Source organism: Schistocerca serialis, chromosome 1 (genome assembly GCF_023864345.2).
Source record: "Schistocerca serialis cubense isolate TAMUIC-IGC-003099 chromosome 1, iqSchSeri2.2, whole genome shotgun sequence".
Lineage (NCBI taxonomy): Eukaryota > Metazoa > Arthropoda > Insecta > Orthoptera > Acrididae > Schistocerca > Schistocerca serialis.
In genome coordinates this window covers 608,153,567-608,175,599 of record NC_064638.1, presented here as the reverse complement: position 1 = coordinate 608,175,599, position 22,033 = coordinate 608,153,567, and the positions used below count along the sequence as shown (strand labels likewise).

General features: G+C 39.3%; 1 protein-coding gene across 4 annotated transcripts in view; it reads right to left on the bottom strand.

Moving 5' to 3' along the window:
* The window catches only part of LOC126477588 (helicase domino), a 423,343-nt gene that overhangs the window by 399,023 nt on the left and 2,287 nt on the right, over window positions 1–22,033 (bottom strand). For all 4 annotated transcript variants that reach the window (XM_050103628.1, XM_050103631.1, XM_050103630.1 and 1 more), the window contains one exon: window positions 1,734–2,418. In XM_050103628.1, coding sequence (XP_049959585.1) covers window positions 1,734–2,418 — 685 coding nt within the window. The remainder of the gene's footprint in view (window positions 1–1,733; window positions 2,419–22,033) is intronic.

Here is a 22,033-nt window from a genome sequence, read left to right as displayed (position 1 = left end):
GGTGTACTCACCCAACTAGCTAGATTATCAGTGGAGTTGCAGAGCCATGAAATAATAGGTGCAGAAGGTCTATATGACACACCACGTAAGGTATTCTTCCCAAATGGCCTGCACTTTTGAAAAATTTGGAAGTGTTGAGGTCTAACTCTAAAGGGGACCATAATACTGAAGGCTGAAAAGTAGGAGACTTCTTTTAGTTGCCACTTACAACAAGCAGGAATACAATGGGCCTATCCTAACTCCCACCCGTAGGGGGACATTCATTGGCTTACTGCAGTAAACTGTACAGTGAAAACTGACATTCCTTTGATGAATCTACAAAGTTTCAAACTTCTTGAAAAGCAGCATCAGAGTTGGTATAATGAAAGCAGCCACTTTTTCAAACAATGGAGGAGTCAGCATAGCAATCTTGATGATAATGGACTTCTGCAGCTACTAAACACAAAACACTGTTGATGCATTTGGTAACCTTTCTACCAAAATTGTCTTCGTGTACCTGTGCTTTCTCAGGCAGTGTGTGTTCCAAAGTTAAAGAACGAACTTCAAACATTCCACAAGAGGGTTTTTTTCCCAAGCCTCCAAGTCACATTTTTCTGTACATATTAATCTTTTTTGAAACTGAAAATATAAGACAAAAACGATCTTAAACTTCTATCATCTGCATGTGTAGCTTTGTGGTTAATTAGTTTCTTTAGATTATGTTGACATAGTTTCAATCACTCCAACATTTTTAGAAGAGTGTGGGCCTTATCCTTCCATTCTGCAAGTATCAAAGTGACCCTCCATCATTTTTGATGTCTCTCCTTCCAAAATAGATGTACCGCAAATAAAACAAGCGTAGGGACCAGTATTATTCTTTTTACAGTCCACAGGAAAGACAGTAAGAAGAAACACTACACAACACAAAAAACTGAACTGCCCCACACATCCTAAACAAGTTTATGACATAACATCAATGACACTGGAAATATTTACGGAAATACCGTAGCGACAGTGTTTGAGAATAACAAGTGGATAGGGACTTGCCATTTTCATTGTTGGGCATCTAATCTTGTTTTTTTAAAAAATCATGAAACCTGCAAAAAATATGCATTGACAGAATACTATTCCAACTGTTATATCTCTAAAACAGTTATTCTGACTTTTAGGTGTAGACTTTTATGAGGAATATTTTTGAAATTACAGTTATCTTCTGAATATGAACCACTTTGTGCAAAAATTTTAAAAATGCAAGAAAGTGGCCTAATTTTTAAAAACTGAAAATAATTGACCTATTTTCGAGGGGGGCACACACATGACAACTTCTATGTTTCTTAATGCATATGAGTATTTCTCGAAGTTTCAAAAATTATAATTTGCTTCCCTCATTTGCAGTTTCTCTTTTTTTTCTAATTTTTCTGCGGTATAAGTGCATCCTGTGCAAAGCTGAGGCAGGTTGCTAGTTCAGTATAATTAAATACGTCACTTTCAAAGTGAATAAATCTTGACATGTTTCAAATGGCAAAGTCCTTTACTAATAAAATGTAAGCTACTATAGAATATTCCAATCTATACAAGGATGACACGAATAACAGAGTCAGAATTATGGATGTTGTTCACAATAATTATATTTTCTGAAAATCCACATTTTTATGGCAGTTAACAACACCACTTTTACAACATTAAGAAGAGATGTTATCTGGATCCAGGACTCTACTTAAGTGTTAACACATGCAGTTCAATTAGGATATTACCTTGCACTGGACTTGGTGAAGATGAAACAGACGAAGGCACTTTCAAATCTGCATTCTGTGAAGCATTTGCTACAGTAGCAGACAGTTGCTGTGTGAGGTCTTCATCATCATCGTCTGGATCGAGGCGGTGAGTACGAAGGAAATGTAGGAACTGTGGAGTGGATGGCTTTTTACGCCATATGTGATAGTCCATCATGTTGCCTCCAGCCTGTAGAAAAAAGGCCTCAGCAGCATGCTCCGCATACTGTTCACACAGTTCACGCATGCGTATTGTCTTTTGTTCCTGAACACTATGGCGCATGGTTGCAACTTCCTCATTTGGAGGAGGGCGTTCCTGAAGGTCAGACAGTCTGGCCCTCTTCCGCGGCACTGCAGCCTGCTGAACACCCGGACGTCCCGCTGGTGTCGTTGCTCGTTGTCTCGGTGGTGATGACAAAGAACTGACGAGGGTGGGATGTGATGATGAAACTGTTGCCATAGTTGGCTGACCAATGGCAACCAAGGACACAGTTCCTCTTCCAGGAAGTTCACTGCCATTTGCATTGTTTGACGTAAGTTGTAGGCTTCCAGCATGTCCTTGAGGCACTCCCAATACACTCAGTCTCCTAGATGGAGCAATATTTATTATCCGAGTTGTTCCTCCTTGCTGAATTGTAGCATTACTGGTCGCAATTGTGGGTATCACCTGAAAAATCAGAGTCCATTAAAATTATGAAATACAAATGCCAAAAATGAAGAGAGAGATGTGAGCATAATTTTTGCAAGCTATTTTTCATTTTTCTTTTTAAACTAATTGCTCAAATATGCTGTAGTGCATACCCACAGGGGAGATGCTTACCAACTCTGCTCATGCAACTAATTAGTGGATTATAATAAACTTATAAAAATTTATATAATGAACATTTTAGATTTCAAAATGGACTAATTCCACAATCTGCTAGCATCTATGATGAAGCACTCTTACATTTCTAGTGATTAGAAGTAATCCCCCAACCCTAATTCTACGAAGAACTGAATCTATATGTATAAAACAGCTTCCAGCATCCAGCTACTTTACAGATGACAAAAAGGATAGTTGCCACTCACCATATAGTGGAGATGCTGAGTCGCAGATAGGCACAACAAAAAAGACCGTCATAAAATGAGGCCTTTGTCAAAAAAAGGAAACACACACACACACACACAAAGTGTGTTGTCGTGTGTGAGAGCTGCATTCACTGTGTGTGTGTGTGTGTGTGTGTGTGTGTGTGTGTGTGTGTGTGTGTGTGTGTGTGTGTGTGTGCGCTGTCTTTTTCCAACAAAGGTCTTGCTGGCCGAAAGCTCATTCTGTGACAGTCTCTTTGTTGTGCCTGTCTGCGACTCAGCATCTCCGCTATATGGTGAATAGCAACTACTGTATTCATAATATTGTTGCATTTCATCCTGGATTTTCCATTGTTCAACTGCTTTACAAATGAGTTAGTGCATTAAATATAATACAAAGTGTTATCATTATCTAATACTGGATGAGTACAGTCTGGGTAACTTGCACAGTATTTTAAGAAAAGCTGGTTTTACATTCATCTGTGTATACGACACCCTATCTTCTCTACTATGTGTTGCACAATGATATAATTTTGTACGTCCATTCAGTGATATATCCATTTACTGTCTGCAAAATGTGTTGGATATAGAGTCAGATGTAAAGAAGTAATAAATGTAAACATCTTTTTACTGCGTGAACAGAAAAGAAGTGGTAAGCGATACACTTTTTTCCTTTCATTATTGTGTGAGTGTTAGTGGGGGTTTAGACTTATTGTGTAAGATCTTTAACATATTGCTTGACTAGTTGATTACGACAGCATTTTAAATTTTTAAATTTGGTCAGTAGCTAGCTATATGAAATACTGAAAATTAAATAGTTGTTGTCCCCAGAAGTTTTTAGATAGGCATCCAACAACTGTAACTGGATGACCATTTTAGCCATTAAGTAATCCAGATATGCACAAGATTATGTGTATCACTAATACAGAATTGCTTACTTAATACACATTAAATGTTCAGCATTCTCTGTTCAACGATGTGAGAAGTCGCCAGAATGATATGATACAGATTTCATCTTAAACTGTATGTCCTCTTTCCCTGATTGGATAGCTGGGATGTGTTATGGGCCCACAAGTTGTCAAAGTAATGTCCAATGAGAAGATTTGCACCAGGCCATAGAGACACATGAAATTTTATTATTATTATTATTATTATTATTATTATTATTATTATTACTACTATCTATATATGTAATTATGTTTGTATGAAACCCTAAGGGCACGAGTCCTACTCACACTTATCCAATTTTTTCCTTTGTTTCCTGTATTAACACAGTTAAACTTACAGTGGGTAGAGTATGTCAACATGTCGAATTCATTATTCAGTTAAAATGTACGTACCACAGTGATGCACGCAGCTTACTGGTGGCTCCTTCCAACAATGGGAAAGGTTGCGAACCACATTCCAGGGTTCCTTACTTTGTAACAAGACATATGTAAGGCATCTTGCAGTGAATCCTGACAAATAATCTGATTAACAGTGCCAGTAGTTAAGAGAGTCACAGTCTGCCTGCAGTTAGTGTGTCTGCTCAGAGGCATGATGAACTTTCATTTTGCAGTAGAGTGTGTACCAATTTGAAATGTCTTGGAAGATAAACTTGAGAGCCAAAGCAGGACTCAGTCCTGGGACCTTTACCTCTTGCAGGCAAATACTCTACCGCGGACCCAGGTTCGAGTCCCTGCCCAGCACACATATTTAGTCTGCCAGATAGTTTCAAATCAACACACATTCTGTAGCAGAGTGCAAATAGCTTTACGTGTTGGGTATGACAGAGGTTCTCTTAGTACAATAAACAGTCCTGCCCTCTACTCTGCAAACAATTGTTCCCATGTACCATGTATTTAGGGTTTCTTACTGTTCCAATCATGCATGGATGGCAGGGACAGTGGTTGCTTCAGTACATCTTTGCATGTTATAATTAATCTTGTACTGGAATTCACAATATCAATGAGAGCAATATGTAGGCCGCTGTAACCTATTACTAAATTCAACATCTAATACAGTTGGCATAGTCCATATCAATTCAGGCAGGCTAGGAAAAAATCTTCCCTTCATAGTCTTGGATGTTATTGAATTTAGCGTATGTTAAAATGAAGGACTAAGTAAGGAACATGTATTATTTTGTTTTCTCCAGAAAAATTTCTTCTCCTAGATACAGCCCTTCAAAGATTACAATGAACATACAAGTTTGAAGATGCGAATTTTGGAAAAAATTTTAAAATGCTGTAACTCTGGAACAGTTCTAGATATTTTGTTGGCTTTTTTATTTGAAAGATAATTGCTTTATGATTACAAATAAATCCTCCATTTGGAGTTATCTGTGAAAGTTCTCTTACTATGGTGTTGTGAACTTTTTTTTTATAATTTATGGATTTTTTTGATTTTTTCAAAATGTCAATCAATAAAATTTTGATTTTTTTTCTGTTGATTAGTACCGCATGGTTCTACATTTCCTGAAAAGGAGAGCTTCCACTTTTAGGTTGAACAGGTTTTATAAACAACTGAAATTTTTGCCATACATAAAACCTGTTTTATTACCACATTATCACATAACAGGTTCATAAAAATCAAAACCTAGCCTTATTTAACATAATTTTAGTTTTTAAATATGTGTAAGAGACTCATTTTTCAAGCATTTTAAATGGTTCAAAAATGTATGTGAAAGGTCCAAAGACTTAAAGGTTTCAGTTTATACAACTTCTGTGACCCTCTTCTGTACTGAAATTAGCCAGTCAATGAATTCCACTGCTTCAGTACCTTCCTATGACATAAGAGTGATGCCTTCCTGTTGAACCAATAGGAACTAGAGCACTTACAATGTTCCAAACATTGTGAACAGGAGGTGAGCACTGATGACATTGTTGCTGTCCTTCAGCTGAAACCTATATCCAGCACCTGGTCATGTGGTAGCATAAAGTTAGATATAATTTCGTTTAACACATAACTGGTGTCTACAATCTCTGCAATACATCAGTCACAATCATACATACACGCACACACATACCCCTTCTCAGGTTGTGAATCTGAATATTATCCTGCTGTTTCTTAGTTGTTGGCTGAATGAACGAAATTTCTTCTTTCATGCTCTTTAAAGTGCCTGCAATATCAGTTCACTTTGAGTCCAAAAATGTGTCTTCTGAATTCCTTTCAGAGGAGAAGTTTGTTTGGACCATTCTTCTTTTTCATGCTCATGGAATAATTCAATTTTCCCTTTGGACAGAAGAATGACGGCTGTGGAGTGTAAGATTTCATGACTCTCGTAAAATCCTCAGCATTCTGAATCGCAGCTGTATTTGGTCTGGAAAGATTATGTTTTGTAGCATGATTCTCCAGCAGGCCTCCTACACCATCACAAGGCCCCTTCCCATGACCAGTAGCACTGTTTACCCAGTCAGTTGGCACAAGCGACTTACTCAATTCAAACATCTGGTAAGAATTTTTAAAATGACTAGGAGCACCAACAGAAATAAAGACGATTATCTCTGCCCCTGTTTGCAGTTGAAGAATTTTACGCATTGCTATATGTCACTAATATAAAAATTGAAACCTGGTCATTACTTCAATGATACCCTTGTACTTCTTATGGGAGAACTATAGACCAGTTCTCAGCAAAATCACAGTGAAGCACTAAACATAGTTCTTCACATTTCTGTAAATACAGTCCTCCCTTTCCACAGTAGTCACCACATTCTTGAAATAAGCAAGTGTCTCGCTTTATGTCATAGACTACTAATGACTTCAAATGCCCAACCAAAGTGTCATATGTCATGTACTCCACTAAGTCCTTAAAATTTACCACACAAAGTTCAAAATTCGCACAGTACGCACATAAACAGACATCTCTAGATGGGCGTGGAACTACCCACTTAGGTAAGAGTGCATAAAGTTTTGATCTTCCAATACGTGAAGTTATATAGTTACTCTTATAAATTGCAAAATTTTCTTTAACACTGCGGGTCATGTACCTCTTCACTTCCACAACTTTTTGACCTTCAACTGTTACAGTTATAGTGTCTTTTTTGTTGGCACTTTGGCGAGAACAGTCACAATTATATTCCAGATAAAATGACTGCACTATTTGAACTTGAGCTGATTCTACAGGATGACCATAATAGGGATCTGGTCTTCCAAAGACTCCTTTTACAGACCTCACATTTCTTTATTTGTCTACTATGTACTTTGATACTGATGGAATATGGTTCAAAATTGTTTTCTTTGAAAATGTCTCTGGAATAATAGTTAAAACTAGCACCTTTTGACAGTAGGATGCAAAATATTCAGCAGCTGAATTGATCTTTGTGAAAAACTCCTGGCAAGAGGTGCAGGAGTGCTTAGGTTCATTTTCTCCTGAAGGTTGAATTTCTACTTTGAAGAGTGTGGCCAGTTTTGCTGTAGTGTATTCAAATTTCTCTGCGCTTTCTTCATGCATAGAGATTATGATTCAACTTCACTGACCACTGTTTCTTAACAGGACTAACACCTACCTCTGTAGTTGACCGATTCAGGGTATTTAATTCTTCCTCTATTGATGCAAAATCTGCATCCTGGGAGGCTTCACCTTGTTCAGATACTACCATTGTTGTTATTCTGTCAAAATATTTAGAACACAAAAGTCATCACTGGAAACATCTTCTCCTTGAAACAGAGTCTTCAAATGAGAACACTTGTTCCCAACCTGAACAAATTCTCTTTTTTGTGTTAATATATCATTCTTTTATGGATATGCACGGTCAGCACACTTCACTCTCCTGCGACCCCAGCCAAAAGACCTTTCAAACAGTCCTTTTCACAAAACACACTGCAACTGTGTCAACTGGCAAATTCTTCATGAAAACACAAAACTCAGTAGATGGTCTCAGATTTCTTAGAAGCCTCTCCAGTAAACAAATTAGCACTGAACGACTACAATACAGAAACCTACAATGAGCAACCATTACAAAGAAACTGACAAGAAACTACAACAAAGTATAAGAAATATCTGTAACAATGAAAGTGAAAAGAAATAACTGCAACAATGAAAGTGAAAAGAAATAACTGCAACAAAGAAAGTAGTAAGAAATAACTGCAACAAAGAAAGTAGTAAGAAATAACAAAGATGATGTGACTTACCAAATGAAAGTGCTGGCAGGTCGACAGACACACAAACAAACACAAACATACACACAAAATTCAAGCTTTCGCAACAAACTGTTGCTTCATCAGGAAAGAGGGAAGGAGAGGGAAAGACAAAAGGATGTGGGTTTTAAGGGAGAGGGTAAGGAGTCATTCCAATCCCGGGAGCGGAAAGACTTACCTTAGGGGGAAAAAAGGACGGGTATACACTCGCACACACACACATATCCATCCACACATATATAGACACAAGCAGACCTGCCAGCACTTTCATTTGGTAAGTCACATCATCTTTGACCGATGATGTGACTTACCAAACGAAAGCGCTGGCACGTCGATAGACACACAAACATACACACAAAATTCAAGCTTTCGCAACAAACTGTTGCCTCATCAGGAAAGAGGGAAGGAGAGGGAAAGACGAAACCCAAATCCTTTCGTCTTTCCCTCTCCTTCCCTCTTTCTTGATGAGGCAACAGTTTGTTGCGAAAGCTTGAATTTTGTGTGTATGTTTGTGTGTCTATCGACGTGCCAGCGCTTTCGTTTGGTAAGTCACATCATCTGTGTTTTTAGCTACATGGGAAAAATATAGCTAAAAACACAGATTATATATACGAAAGATAATTGCTTTATTATTATTATAATGGTATCCTTTGTTTGGACACACCTGTTAAAGTTCTTTTACTGTCGCCTTTTGAATTTTTTTTTATAATATACACAATTTTTTTTTCCAAATCTGCCAATCCAGTAAAGCTAGAATTTTTTTGTGTTGATTACTACCATGTAGTACTATATTCTCTTTAACGGAGAGCTTCCACTTTTAAGTTGGTTAGGTTATTTTTATATATATATATATAATGGAAGGAAACATTCCACGTGGGAAAAATTATATATAAAAACAAAGATGAGGTGACTTACCGAACAAAAGCGCTGGCAGGTCGATAGACACACAAACAAACACAAACATACACGCAAAATTCAAGCTTTCGCAACAGACTGTTGCCTCATCAGGAAAGAGGGAAGGAGAGGGGAAGACGAAAGGACACTGCTTGTGTCTGTATGTGTGGATTGATATGTGCGTGTGTGCGAGTGTATACCTGTCCTTTTTTCCCCCTAAGGTAAGTCTTTCCGCTCCCGGGATTGGAATGACTCCTTACCCTCTCCCTTAAAACCCACTTCCTTTCGTCTTCCCCTCTCCTTCCCTCTTTCCTGATGAGGCAACAGTCTGTTGCGAAAGTTTGAATTTTGCGTGTATGTTTGTGTGTCTATCGACCTGCCAGCGCTTTTGTTCGGTAAGTCACCTCATCTTTGTTTTTATATATATATATATAAACTAACAAAATATCTAGAACTGTTGGAGATACAGCATTTCAAAAATTCTTCCAAAATTCGCATCTTCAAAATGATGTCTGCAGTGTCATGTTTGGAGGCCTGTATCTTGAGGCAGGAAATTTTCTGGAGGAAACAAAAAAATATGTGCTTCTTATTTACCCCTGAATTTTAACATATGCTAAATTCAATAACATCTGAGACTATCAAGGTAATCAGCTGCCTGAAGTTATATGGATTATGCCAATTTCTTTATGTTCTGGAAGTTTGCTTATTATAGGATCTATCTACAAGCCACTGCCAGTTCATGTTTCTCGGCATTTATGTGACACTCTCCATGAGTTAAATAAAAATGAGACTGTTCGTGTTCACCTTGTTTGTATACTTTCAACATCCTGTCTTAGTCTTATCTGCTACATCCCACACACTTGAACAATGTTCTAGGATGTGACACACAAGTTTTTAGTAAGTCACCTCATTTGTAGAATGTATTTTCGCCATGTACTATCAACGAATTGAAGTCTATCATCTGCTTTACCTACATTTAGTGTAAAAGACCACTCTACGTCATACTACCACAAACCATAACACCCAGGATTTTGTATGAGTTGAGTGATTCCAACGGTAACTGATATTTACATTTTTGTGACATGCACAATTGTACATTTCGGAAATAAACAGAAGTTGCCAATCTTTACACCTTTTTGTGCAGCTTTGAATTTTGGTTACGTTCACTGATCTCTACTTGCTTTGGTATGGATATGTGACAAATCACTTTCTCTGAACACCTCTTCTGGTGGATACCATCTTGACATCTTGAGACTTGCATGTGAGGCTCTTAGGACCAGAAACCAGGACACCATCTCAATCGAGAAGACTTTACACCACTCTGTGTGGGGGACTGTCAACTTATAGCTTGAAAACTTAGATAGCCTATAAATGTGAGCAGGCTGCTAGTTCATACAGTTCCCCAGCATCCCACCCAATTTCTTCGATACAAACATAGTTTATGTTGTCTTTATCGTCTTCCAGCAAAAAGTGAATAATTGTATCAAGTCAATGTGTGTAATGTTTGTTTTATCTTGGCTCATAATTTGACACTCCAAAATCAGCACTTTTAGCAACTTTTGTGAATCTTACCTACTTGTAAATAAGTAATAATTTTGCAAAAATTCAAAATATGATGAGAAGCTAAACCACAAAATTATTATTCTAAGTGTCAGGTCATTTGGTCTGCAAATCCTAACTGATGTTGCAGCTAACAACTATCAAGATTACAAGTATGGATAGATGAATTCAAAAAATTTAGAAAGAAGTGGTTAAACTGAAGCGTGTTCCAACATTTTGCATAAATTCAATAACTGTCATAGCCAACACTCCTTATAAGAGCAGAAAACATCACTGCAGCATAATATAAAATAAAAACATGTGTAACAACTACAAAGGAGAAATATTCACTGTAATGACAGCTTCAAGGAAGAGGCTCTATTCACATACATGTGAGCTAGTAAAAACACACATATTACCCGCTTGATGTCATTGCTTCAGAGAAAGTTTACCAAATTGTGTTTTTGTTGTCATGCAATTGTCTCAATTGTGGAATTTGCACGATCAAACCTAATAGTTATATCTAGGAGCACAATATGGTAGGGAACTGGGTAACAGAGAATTTGGACAAACTTGTAGACAATTCATTTTGGACTACTGATGTACTTTCAAAAACATTTTCTGCAAGCTGTCTTGAACAGCTACTTCAACGGTCCACACACAATACAAATATTTTAACCTTGTAGCTCCAAACAGGCCCAATCTTATTGACTGAGTCAGTACAGAGACAGGGATAAGTGATCATGATGTCATCACAGCGACGATGGATACTAAAGTTGATAAAACTGTCAAGAAGGCTAGGACAGTAGTTTTGCTAGAAAGAGCAGATGTGCAGTTGTTAGTATCCCACTTAGAAAATGAATGGACATCATTTAGTTCCCGTATGATGGACATAGAGGATTTATGGGCAGATTAAACAGATTGTAAATCACACTCTGGAGAAATAGGTGCCAAGTAAAGCGCTTACAGACAATAAAGACTTATCATGGTCCAATAACAAAATTCATAAATTGCTAAGGAAGCAGAGAACGTTGCACTCTCAGTTCAAAAAGGAACACGCAAATGAGAATAGGCAAAATTAGTACAAAATTATATGTCCATAAAATGACTGATGCATGAAGGTTACAACAACTATCACCATCATACCTTACCAAATCTTTGAAAACGAAAAAATTCTGCTCCTATATAAAAGGTGAGTAAAAGGCTTATATATACACTACTGGCCATTAAAATTGCCACACCAAGAAGTGCAGATGATAAATGGGTATTCATTGGACAAATATATTATACTAGAACTGACATGTGATTACATTTTCACGCAATTTGGGTGCATAGATCCTGAGAAATCAGTACCCAGAACAACCACCTCTGGCCGTAATAACGGCCTTAATATGCCTGGCGTGTACAGGTACAGCTGCCCATGCAGCTTCAACACGATACCACAGTTCATCAAGAGTAGTGACTGGTGTATTGTGACGAGCCAGTTGCTCGGCCACCATTGACCAGACGTTTTCAGCTGGTGAGAGATCTGGAGAATGTGCTGGCCAGGGCAGCAGTTGAACATTTTCTGTACCCAGAAAGGCCCGTACAGGACTTGCAATATGCGGTCATGCATTATTCTGCTAAAATGTACGGTTTCGCAGGGATCGAATGAAGGGTAGAGCTACAGGTCGTAACACATCTGAAATGTAACGTCCACTGTTCAAAGCGCCGTCAATGCGAACAAGAGGTGACCGAGACGTGTAACCAATGGCACCCCATACCATCACGCCGGGTGATACGCCAGTATAGCAATGATGAATACACGCTTCCACTGTGTGTTCACCGCGATGTCACCAACCACGGATGCGATCATCATGATGCTGTAAACAGAACATGGATTCATCCGAAAAAATGATGTTTTGCCATTCGTGCACCCAGGTTTGTCGTTGAGTACACCATCGCAGGCACTCCTGTCTGTGATGCAACGTCAAGGGCAACCGCAGCCATGGTCTCCGAGCTGATAGTCCATGCTGCTGCAAACGTCATCGAACTGTTCGTGCAGATGGTTGTTTTCTTGCAAACGTCCCCATCTGTTGACTCAGGGATCGAGACGTGGCTGCATGGTCCGTTACAGCCATGCGGATAAGATGCCTGTCATCTCGACTGCTAGTGATGCGAGGCCATTTGGATCCAGCACGGCATTCCGTATTACCCTCCTGAAACCACTGATTACATATTCTGCTAAGAGTCATTGGATCTCGACCAACGCAAGCAGCAATGTCGTGATACGATAAACCGCAATCGCAATAGGCTACAATCTGACCTTTATCAAAGTCAGAAAGGTGATGGTACGCATTTCTCCTCCTTACACAAGGCATCACAACAACACTTCACCAGGCAACGCTGGTCAACTGCTGTTTGTTTATGAGAAATCGGTTGGAAACTTTCCTCATGTCAGCACATTGTAGGTGTCGCCATTGGCGCCAACCTTGTGTGACTGCTCTGAAAAGCTAATCATTTGCATATCACAGCATCTTCTTCCTGTCAGTTAAATTTTGCGTCTGTAGCATGTCATCTTTGTGGTGTAGCAATTTTAATGGCCAGTAGTGCAGTCACTAAAGGACAAATCTGGTGTGGTAATAGAAGACAGCAAAAGGAAAGCGGAAGTATTAAATTTTGCATTTAATAAGTCATTCACACAGGAGGATTGTACAGACAACCACCATTTGATAGTCGCACAGAGTCCCATTTGGAGAACATAGTAATGGGCATCCTGGCGTGGACAAGCAACTGAAAGAGTTGAAAAAAAAAAAAATAAGTTGCGAAGTCCAGGTGGAATCCCAATTCAGTACTACAGAGAGTACTCTAAGGCACTGGCCCCTAAACTTAGTTTGCATTTATTGTGAATCTCTCACCCTGTGCAATGTCCCAAGTGATTGGAAAAAAATTGCAGGTGACTTCCGTATATAAGAAAGGTAAGGACGGACATGTAAAATTACAGACCAATATCCTCAACACCAATGTGCTGCTTAATTGTTGAACATGTTCTCAAACTTTTCACTGAGATGGAAAATCTTCAGTCCACAAATCAACATTAATGTGCAAAGCATAGCTCACACAAAACTCATCTTGCCCTTTCCTTGCATGATATCCTGTGAACCATGGATGATGAGCAACAGCAACAGACATTTGACACAGTGCCCCACTGCAAACTGTTAGCAAAGTTACAAGCATATGGAATAGGTTTCCAGATATGCAAGTGGCTTGAAGACTTCTTAATTAATACAATCCAGTACGTTGTCTTGGACAGCGAGTGTTTATCAGAGACATGAGTCTCATCAGGAGTGTCCTGGGGAAGTGTGATAGGTACTATCTCATTCTCCATAAACACAAATGATCTGATGGACAGCAACACTTTGCAACAGTTTGCTGATGACTCTATGGTGTATGGGAAGGTGTAGTCGCTGACAGAGTATACATGATGACTTGGACAAAATTTAGTTGGTGTGAGGAATAGCACTTGCTCTAAATTTAGAAAAATGTAAGTTAACACAGATATAAAGGAAGAACAATCCCATAACGTCCAAATACAGTATTCATAGTGTGCTGGTTGGCACAACATATTGATTACATATCTAGAAGTAACACCGCAAAGTGATATGAAATTAGCAGGCACTTAAGGATGGTAGTAGGGAAGGCAAATGGCCAACTCGAGTAATGTTCGAGTGTTTGGGATACCCACAGGTCAGATTAAAGGAAGACATCAAAGCAAGTTGCTAGAATTGTTAGCAGCAGGTTCGATCAACACGCAAGTCTTACTGAGATACTTGATGAACTCAAATGGGAATCCCTGGATAGAAAATGATGTTCTTTTCATGAAACATTATTGAGAAAAATTTAGAGAATTGGCATTTAATGTTGAGTGCAAAACGATTCTGCTGTCGTCATCATACATTTCAAGTATGAACCATGAAGATAAGAGAAATTAAGGGTCATACAGAGACATATAGGCAGTCATTTTTCCTGCTTTCTATATGCAAGTGGAACAGGAAAGGGAACGATTAGTAGTGATACAAGATAACCTCCGCCATGTATCACACGTAGTTTGTGGTATTGTATGTAGATGTGGATCACTGGTGAGGGCATGGAGATTACCGTAATACAGTAAAACAGCTTTACGACACACTGTGCAGCACTGATGGTGATGTCAACTACAGCCTTCCAAAATATTTTCAGTTAGTTGTGTTACGCAGAACTGATAAAATTTAGAAATGATATCATGCAGCAGCAGCACAATAGGATTGTTTTTTCTATTCATCTGTATTAACTTACATTTTTCAACATTTAGAGCAAGTTGCCTTTCAACAAACCTGTCAGAAATTTTGTCTAAGCCATCTTGTATCCTCCTACAGTCACTCAATGAAAACACTTCCCCATACAGAGCGAACAATCAGAGACTGCTGCTCACCTTAACCATCAGGCTGTCTACGTTTACAGAGTGAAAGAGTGGTCCTATCAACCTTCCCTGTGACACTTCTGACAATACCTTTCTCTGATGAACACTCGCCATTTAGGACAACATACTGGGTTCTATTACATACAAGGTCATTGAGCTGTTCACATATCTGGCAATGTTTTTTCATACACTCGGGACTTCAATGACAGCCTATAGTGGGACACTGTATTGAACGTTTTCCAGAAATCTAGGAATATGGAATCTGCCTGTTGGCCTTCATTTATGGTTCAAAAGATACTGTGTGAGAAAAGGGCAAGCTGAGTTTCACATGAGCAATGCTTTTTAAAAATTTTACCTCTGTTGCATCAGCACTTTATTCCAATTACTTGGGGCTTTGCATTGGACAACAGATTAATGGTAAATGCAAGATAAGTGGGTAATGTCAAAGAGCACACTCTGTAAAACTGAATTGGGAATCCATCCAGGCCTGGCAACTTACTTATTTTCAACTCTTTCAGTGGCTTTTCAGTGCCAAGGATGACTATTTCCATTCCCTAAACATGAGAATCTGTACAATAGTCAAATGATGTTATTCCTGTACAATCCACTTGGGTGAATGACTTTTTAAAATGCGAAACTTCTAAGACCATCTTAAGTTTAAAACATATGCTAATGTAATAAAGCCAGAGTGATATTGTCAAGGGATCTGAAACAAATTTGCCATTGGCATCGTCAAACATGGCTACTGATATAGTGTGAACAAGGCCAGTGTGTTGGCAGAGTCATAATATCAATGGGGCTACTGTTCACAGCAAACTGCGTACAATTAGTGTGTAACACTTAAGTTGTCCTCCGTACAACTGGTGAAACTACACTTTTCAAGTGTACCACCAGACAATGTAGTGAAATATTCACACTTTTTCATCAAGATAACTGCTGAAAACCTTCACATTGTCATACACTGAAGCAAGTCTTAAAAATAAGTGCTGCTGATGAAAGTCCTTGTGGTTTTGGCTGCTAGCTATGTCCCTGGTAGTGCTGTGATGAGACCACATTTTTGAAGTATTGTGTTGTTCTTTGAGACCTGATCACAGTATGTACAGGGCTCCAGGTTATTTTCCGTGCGAATCCAGAAACCCTAATGAAGATATTTGCATCCTCTACAATGCAATCCTAGAAGGAAAATACTTTTAACACAATCCTGGTCTCCTCATACATCACACAGTGTCTCATGCTATGACAATGTTTAGCTATGGCAAATGAAACCAGATTTCCTAGGTCCATATATTACTAGTGTCAATCACAGCAGTTTTGGACTCTTCAACACATCTGGACAGAATAACTTTATAAGCCACTGGACTCCAATCATTTGATTTATTAGTTTTGATAAAGTAATTCCATTTTTAAAAGTTCCTTTAGAAAACTCTTTGGAGCTATGTTACAGGAAGTTTGGGGTGGACAATAGGGCACTATTCAAACAAGTGCTTACAATTGCATACTTTTTATTCTACTATCGATTACTTTGAGCAAGGAGACTCTCTAACATCATAGACAACAATTACAGCTGTTTCTCTTCTCCAGAGCAATACGCAAAGCACTTAACAAGACAGCTATGTCCACCAAATTAGCTTCATGGGCCGCATGTCGAACAGAGTCATGGAGTACTACGATTTATCTTACAATGAAAAGTAGGGACTGAAAGCAGATACTAACAACCAGGAGGGGTATATACTCATCATATGTCACACCAATAGCACTGTCTAATGTTTCCTTTACAGAGACTGACCCAAAATGGACCCAGGATATTATTCAATTTCTGTCACAGGAATACAGAAGTAGTGCGCTTTGACGCATGTCATAACAAATATGGTGGAAACGACCATACACGACGACTCCAATAGGTTGCCTATGATGTCACTAAGGAACATGACAACAAACACGAAAATACATTGAAAACCCAACACACATACACGTTCCACAAAAAACCTAATGAACCTAACGGGACAAGTGTGGGAAATTGGGGGTTTTTGGGTGGGGACAAAGTAAATATAAACAAATTTAGAGACATTACTAGCTTGCGAAAGGATCACACATCATAATATCTTTGCGTAAATGGGATTGTGGGGTGGTTGTGGAGACTGGGTTGGCCTACACAAGTGGGGCCATTTGTTGTTCTCGTGTCCCTCATGTGTCTGTCCCTGAGTGACTGGGAAATGAACACAGTCTATGACGCATTGGGACAAAACAAAAAACACCCACACAAAATAACTAAAAAAAAAACGACAACACAAAACTCCCCAAATTCCACTAAACTCAATATCCTCTGGAATCGGACACTTCCCTTGACCTATATAGCTCAACATCAGCTCCCAATCCCACAAATTGGAATCGAACACTTCCTTATTACCAATACAACAAACCACACAACTCAGAACCACCCCACCAGCCACAAAAATGCACAACAAATACACTAAAAACAAGAAAAAGAAAAACTTACCACAACAAAGTTCCGGCGCCACACTAGTCCGGCCACCATGATCACACACACACACACACACACACACACACACACACACACACACACTTCAAAATAAAATACCCATAAACAAGAAACAAACACACAATAAAAAAATCTCAATCACACACTACAACCCAACAAAAACTGCAACAAAATAGATCCTCCACAACTAAATAACAAACCAACACACTCCCCCCCCCCCCCCACAAACACTACCAACAACTAAACCCCCCCTCCCCACTCGCAGCCACCCACCCACACAAACCACCCTAACTAACCACCTTCGACCTGTACATCTTACTGATAGCCCTTTAAAAAAAAAACCAATAGCCTCAGGGTCACTCTTCCGCCAACAGTACTCATCTAAATGAGACTGAAGGTTAGAAGAGTGCCTCTTTCCCCCTCCCAAGAACTGACTTAACAGCCCCCCACATCCTGTCTATGGTATTCATACAAGCCCCAGTCTCATAATTTTTAAGCTCTAAACTATGGTTCACTACTAAATGATTGTACCCCTCTCACCTAACCCCCTATAAGAAGAAAAAGCATCAGAAACTACAGTAGAACCCGGTTCTATAAACTCCTCAATTAACCCCACTAATTCCCTCTTAGACCGCCCCTCCACAACCCTAAAAACACATTTCGAACACTCACACCAAGAGACCAACCACAGACTTACCCCTCTCATACTTCATTTTCCCACATTGAGAGTCATCCACCACCACCACAATCCCTGGCCCACCCAACTTACATCTGTACTTAATAAACTCGGAACATACTTCATGACAAAACGAAAACCATTCAAAGCACACTCCTCTCACTCGTGCCAATTTCATGCACGCAAAAACTGTGAGAGGATTTATAACAAAAGTAATATGTCAAGAACAGAAACTCATACATGCCCGACCTAGTCTTCTCGAACCAGGAACCGCGACGTACGGAGTGCCATAGGTAATTCCTACGGCACCGCCACATATAACCATCCCTGGTCCGAGATGCCAGAACTTTTGCCAATGTTGTTTTAAGCCCACAAACAGTGCACTTTACCTCCGCCAACAACCCAAACAGCTGCAGAAATTTTATTAACTCCAACGGAGTCACGCCCATCATAGCATGCAAGTGCACAGTATTAATTTTATTCGTCATATCCATACCTAACAAGAGCAGCAACAAAGTAATTTACTCAAATTAACACACGACCTACAGCGAACACCACTACAATAACTTTCACACAAAAACACTAAATCTTTAACTCACCGAAACCAATTCCGCTCCACACATAGTTAAAACGAGGACTAGCCAGAAGAAGCAGTAACATCAAACTGAACCCAATACACCACACAACACGAAACCCCTAAACAGACCACCAGAGGGCACCACAAACAGCAACACGACGACACCTACAAACACGCCATAACTCGCAAACCAAACTCCGCGCCGTCATGACGTCACACACCATAACAGCCTTACGTCACGGGTCAAAGCCGACAGGTGGGATCGGACGCTTCGGTTGACCTAATGCATCATAAACTGTGTTCATTTCCCAGTCACACAGGGACAGACACATGAGGGACACCAGAACAACAAATGGTCCCACTTGTGTAGGCCAACACAGTCCTCACAACCACCCTCACAATCCCATTTACGAAGTGATATTATGATGTGTGATCCTTTTGCAAGCTAGCAATGATGGGTTCCAATGGAGATGGAATCCTGTCTTCGTGCTCTGTCAATCCTAGGTCCCAGATCATGATACATGAACACAAATTGACCCTGACAACCAGTAGACCAGCCAGGTCAGTCACATGTACAACATCACCTTTGGTTGGTGCTAACTTTAAAACCACCATGCGTACCAATGTCAGTACAGCTTTTAACATTAACTAAATAAATACAAATATCAGTGACCAACCTCAAAAATCGCAATAACCAGTTCTGGAACAACTATATCAAGAACAAATGTAATCAATTCTCATTTTTCACCAAAAGTAATCATCAGATTCAGCAAATCTCACTGGCTACAATATCCTAACAACCAACTGCCTACGATGAATGTCAACAAATTGCCAAAACTGGATTGCAAGGCAAGAGTCATGCATACCATAAGCGCACTTTAGACCCAATCTCCTTGTGTACCCTGTAGGTCCTAGCGAATTAAAGGGAAGAGTGGTGGAGGTGCTGTAGTTTCTTATGACAGTAATATCGATTCATCCTCAGGAAGCAGAGATGTTAGCAGCATATAAATTGATGTCTTTCAATCCTGCCCACATGAGGCACTAGCAAGCAGTACAGGGAAAGGTTGGTACAAACTAAACCAAACCAGTGCTCAAAGAGCATAGACACTGGCAAGCTGCTTTAAATAGTCATTGTATCTCAATATTTGGCATTGCTGTGTAGTGAATCTCAAAAGCTCTAATTCATTCTGGATTTATTATCTGATTTACTCTTATAGATTTCTGTTCTGGTACTATAAGCTTGTCTGTGACAACTTTGACTAGTTACTGCACTTAGTTTAGTCTGACAATTCATTTGGTCTACACAATTAACAATCAATTCCAAATAAGTTAGGAGGTGTTATTGCGTTATTTTTATCTCTGTCTTTGGGAGCTTGCCGGTGAGTTTTGCAGTTTCTCTGCTTCAGAGCAGTTACTGTGTCACTAATAGTAGACAAGGTACGTCTCCTAGTGGAGCTAAGACAGCTGTGCCAATCTACTGCATGTCATAGGTAATTTTAAATAAGTTGCTAATAATTCATTGCTGCCATGGCACAAAAATAAGGGTACTGTGATTTCCTAAGTTAACCTCTCAAAACTTGTCTGCTGTTATAAATATCTAAAAATAATTATGAGTCCCTCTTTCCACAATAGCTTTCTGAGCAAAATATTCAATATTCATCATGTGATTGTTATCATAAGGATATAAACCAGGTTCTTGTATTGTGTGGATCTTCTTAGATTTTTGCTAATGTATGTTCATGCACAACAGAATAATGTATTCAAAGTTAATTAATATTTTGTGCAAGTACACATACATAATGTGAACAGCAATATCACACTGCACTTCTTCAGGCATCTTAAATAACACGCACAGGCCTTGGACAAAAATATGGAAACACCATAAGCACAACACATTACTGTGCCTAATAAGGTGCAGGAAACCCACTGGCATTCAAAACAGCTTTCAATCATCTCGGAGTGGATAAATACAGGTTTTGTATTGTTTTCAAGGATATCTTGTATCACCTTACAGCAAAATAGTTCGGGTAATAATGCTGCACTGCAAGTGACAGATCATGCTCACCCCCCCCCCCCCCCCCCCTTTTCTACAAAGTAGACCACAAAGGCTCGATAATATTGAAATGTGGTAACTGCCAGATACGAGAGATGACACAATTCATCTTTGTGATCACAAAACCAGTCCTGGACGATGTAAGCTTTGTGAAGAGGAGACCTGTTACCTTTGAACAAAGTATCAGCATTGCAGAACAAACACTGTACTGTGGAATGGACCTGATCAACCAAAATGGTCACATAATCCTTGGTAGTAATGCAACCTTCAAGGTAACTGTGAAACCCATGGAATACCAAAATATGGATGCCTAAATCATCACCAAACCCCTGGCATGTTTCATTCTTGGGACATAAACTCAGCCAGAAGTTGAAAAAAGTGTGAAACAAGACTCACCCAACCAAATGACTTTCTTCCATCACTACATAGCCCACGCTGTATGGCTTTGGCACCAAATTTTCCTGTTATAAGCATTTGCATCACTGATGAGTGGTTTCAGAATTCCAGCTTGTCTTGTAATTCCCTGTTTACGGAGCCCCATATGTTTACTTTTGCTGTTGACAGTGTTCGCAAATGTGAAATTCATTTTGGAAGTTACTTTTTAGCTGTTGTCCCCTTATTTTTCGTCACAAACATCTTCAATGACCGCTCGTAATGATCACTCAATGCACATTTTCACCCATTTTGCAACTTAGTGGACGATGTTTTTCGGTTTTCCTTGTATGCAGTACAAATCTTCGATAACGTGCCTCTAGAAACACTAAACACTTCGGCTCGCTTGGTTACATCAACCATTTGTCAATGTCAGAATTCATTTAACCCTAACACAATGCACTCAAAACTACACAGAACACTATTCTGATTACAACTGACACTTGCAATGTATTGAGGCCATGATACAGGTGCTGTTCACAGTCAAATATAACAGCAGAACATGCAGGCCTGGCTAGCAACCGCATTTACATTCAAGTATGCATTTCTCGAGGGTGTGCCCATATTTTTGTCCAACCCCTGTCCATCTGGGAAGCTCTTTCTGTCTACGCCTACATACTTTCTACAGATTGGGAAATTGATTATCAAACAATGTATCAGCTAAACAACATTTATTCGTCACAAATTTGCAAGGCGCACACATGGGCATGTGCACATACATGCACCCCCTCCCCCCCCACACACGCACGAACGCACGCACGCACACACGCACACACACACACACACACACACACACACACACACACACACATACACACACACACCAAAATACTTGTCAGAGATTTGTCTATAATGGAATACAGCTTTTCTTAAGTCACAAGTTTTTAGCTTTTATAGTGAAAAGTCCATTAAATGTTACGCAAACGTTGACACTGGGCTACACAAGTACTTTGTAAGAACATTTATTTCTCATTAACATTGGTTATCTTTGGC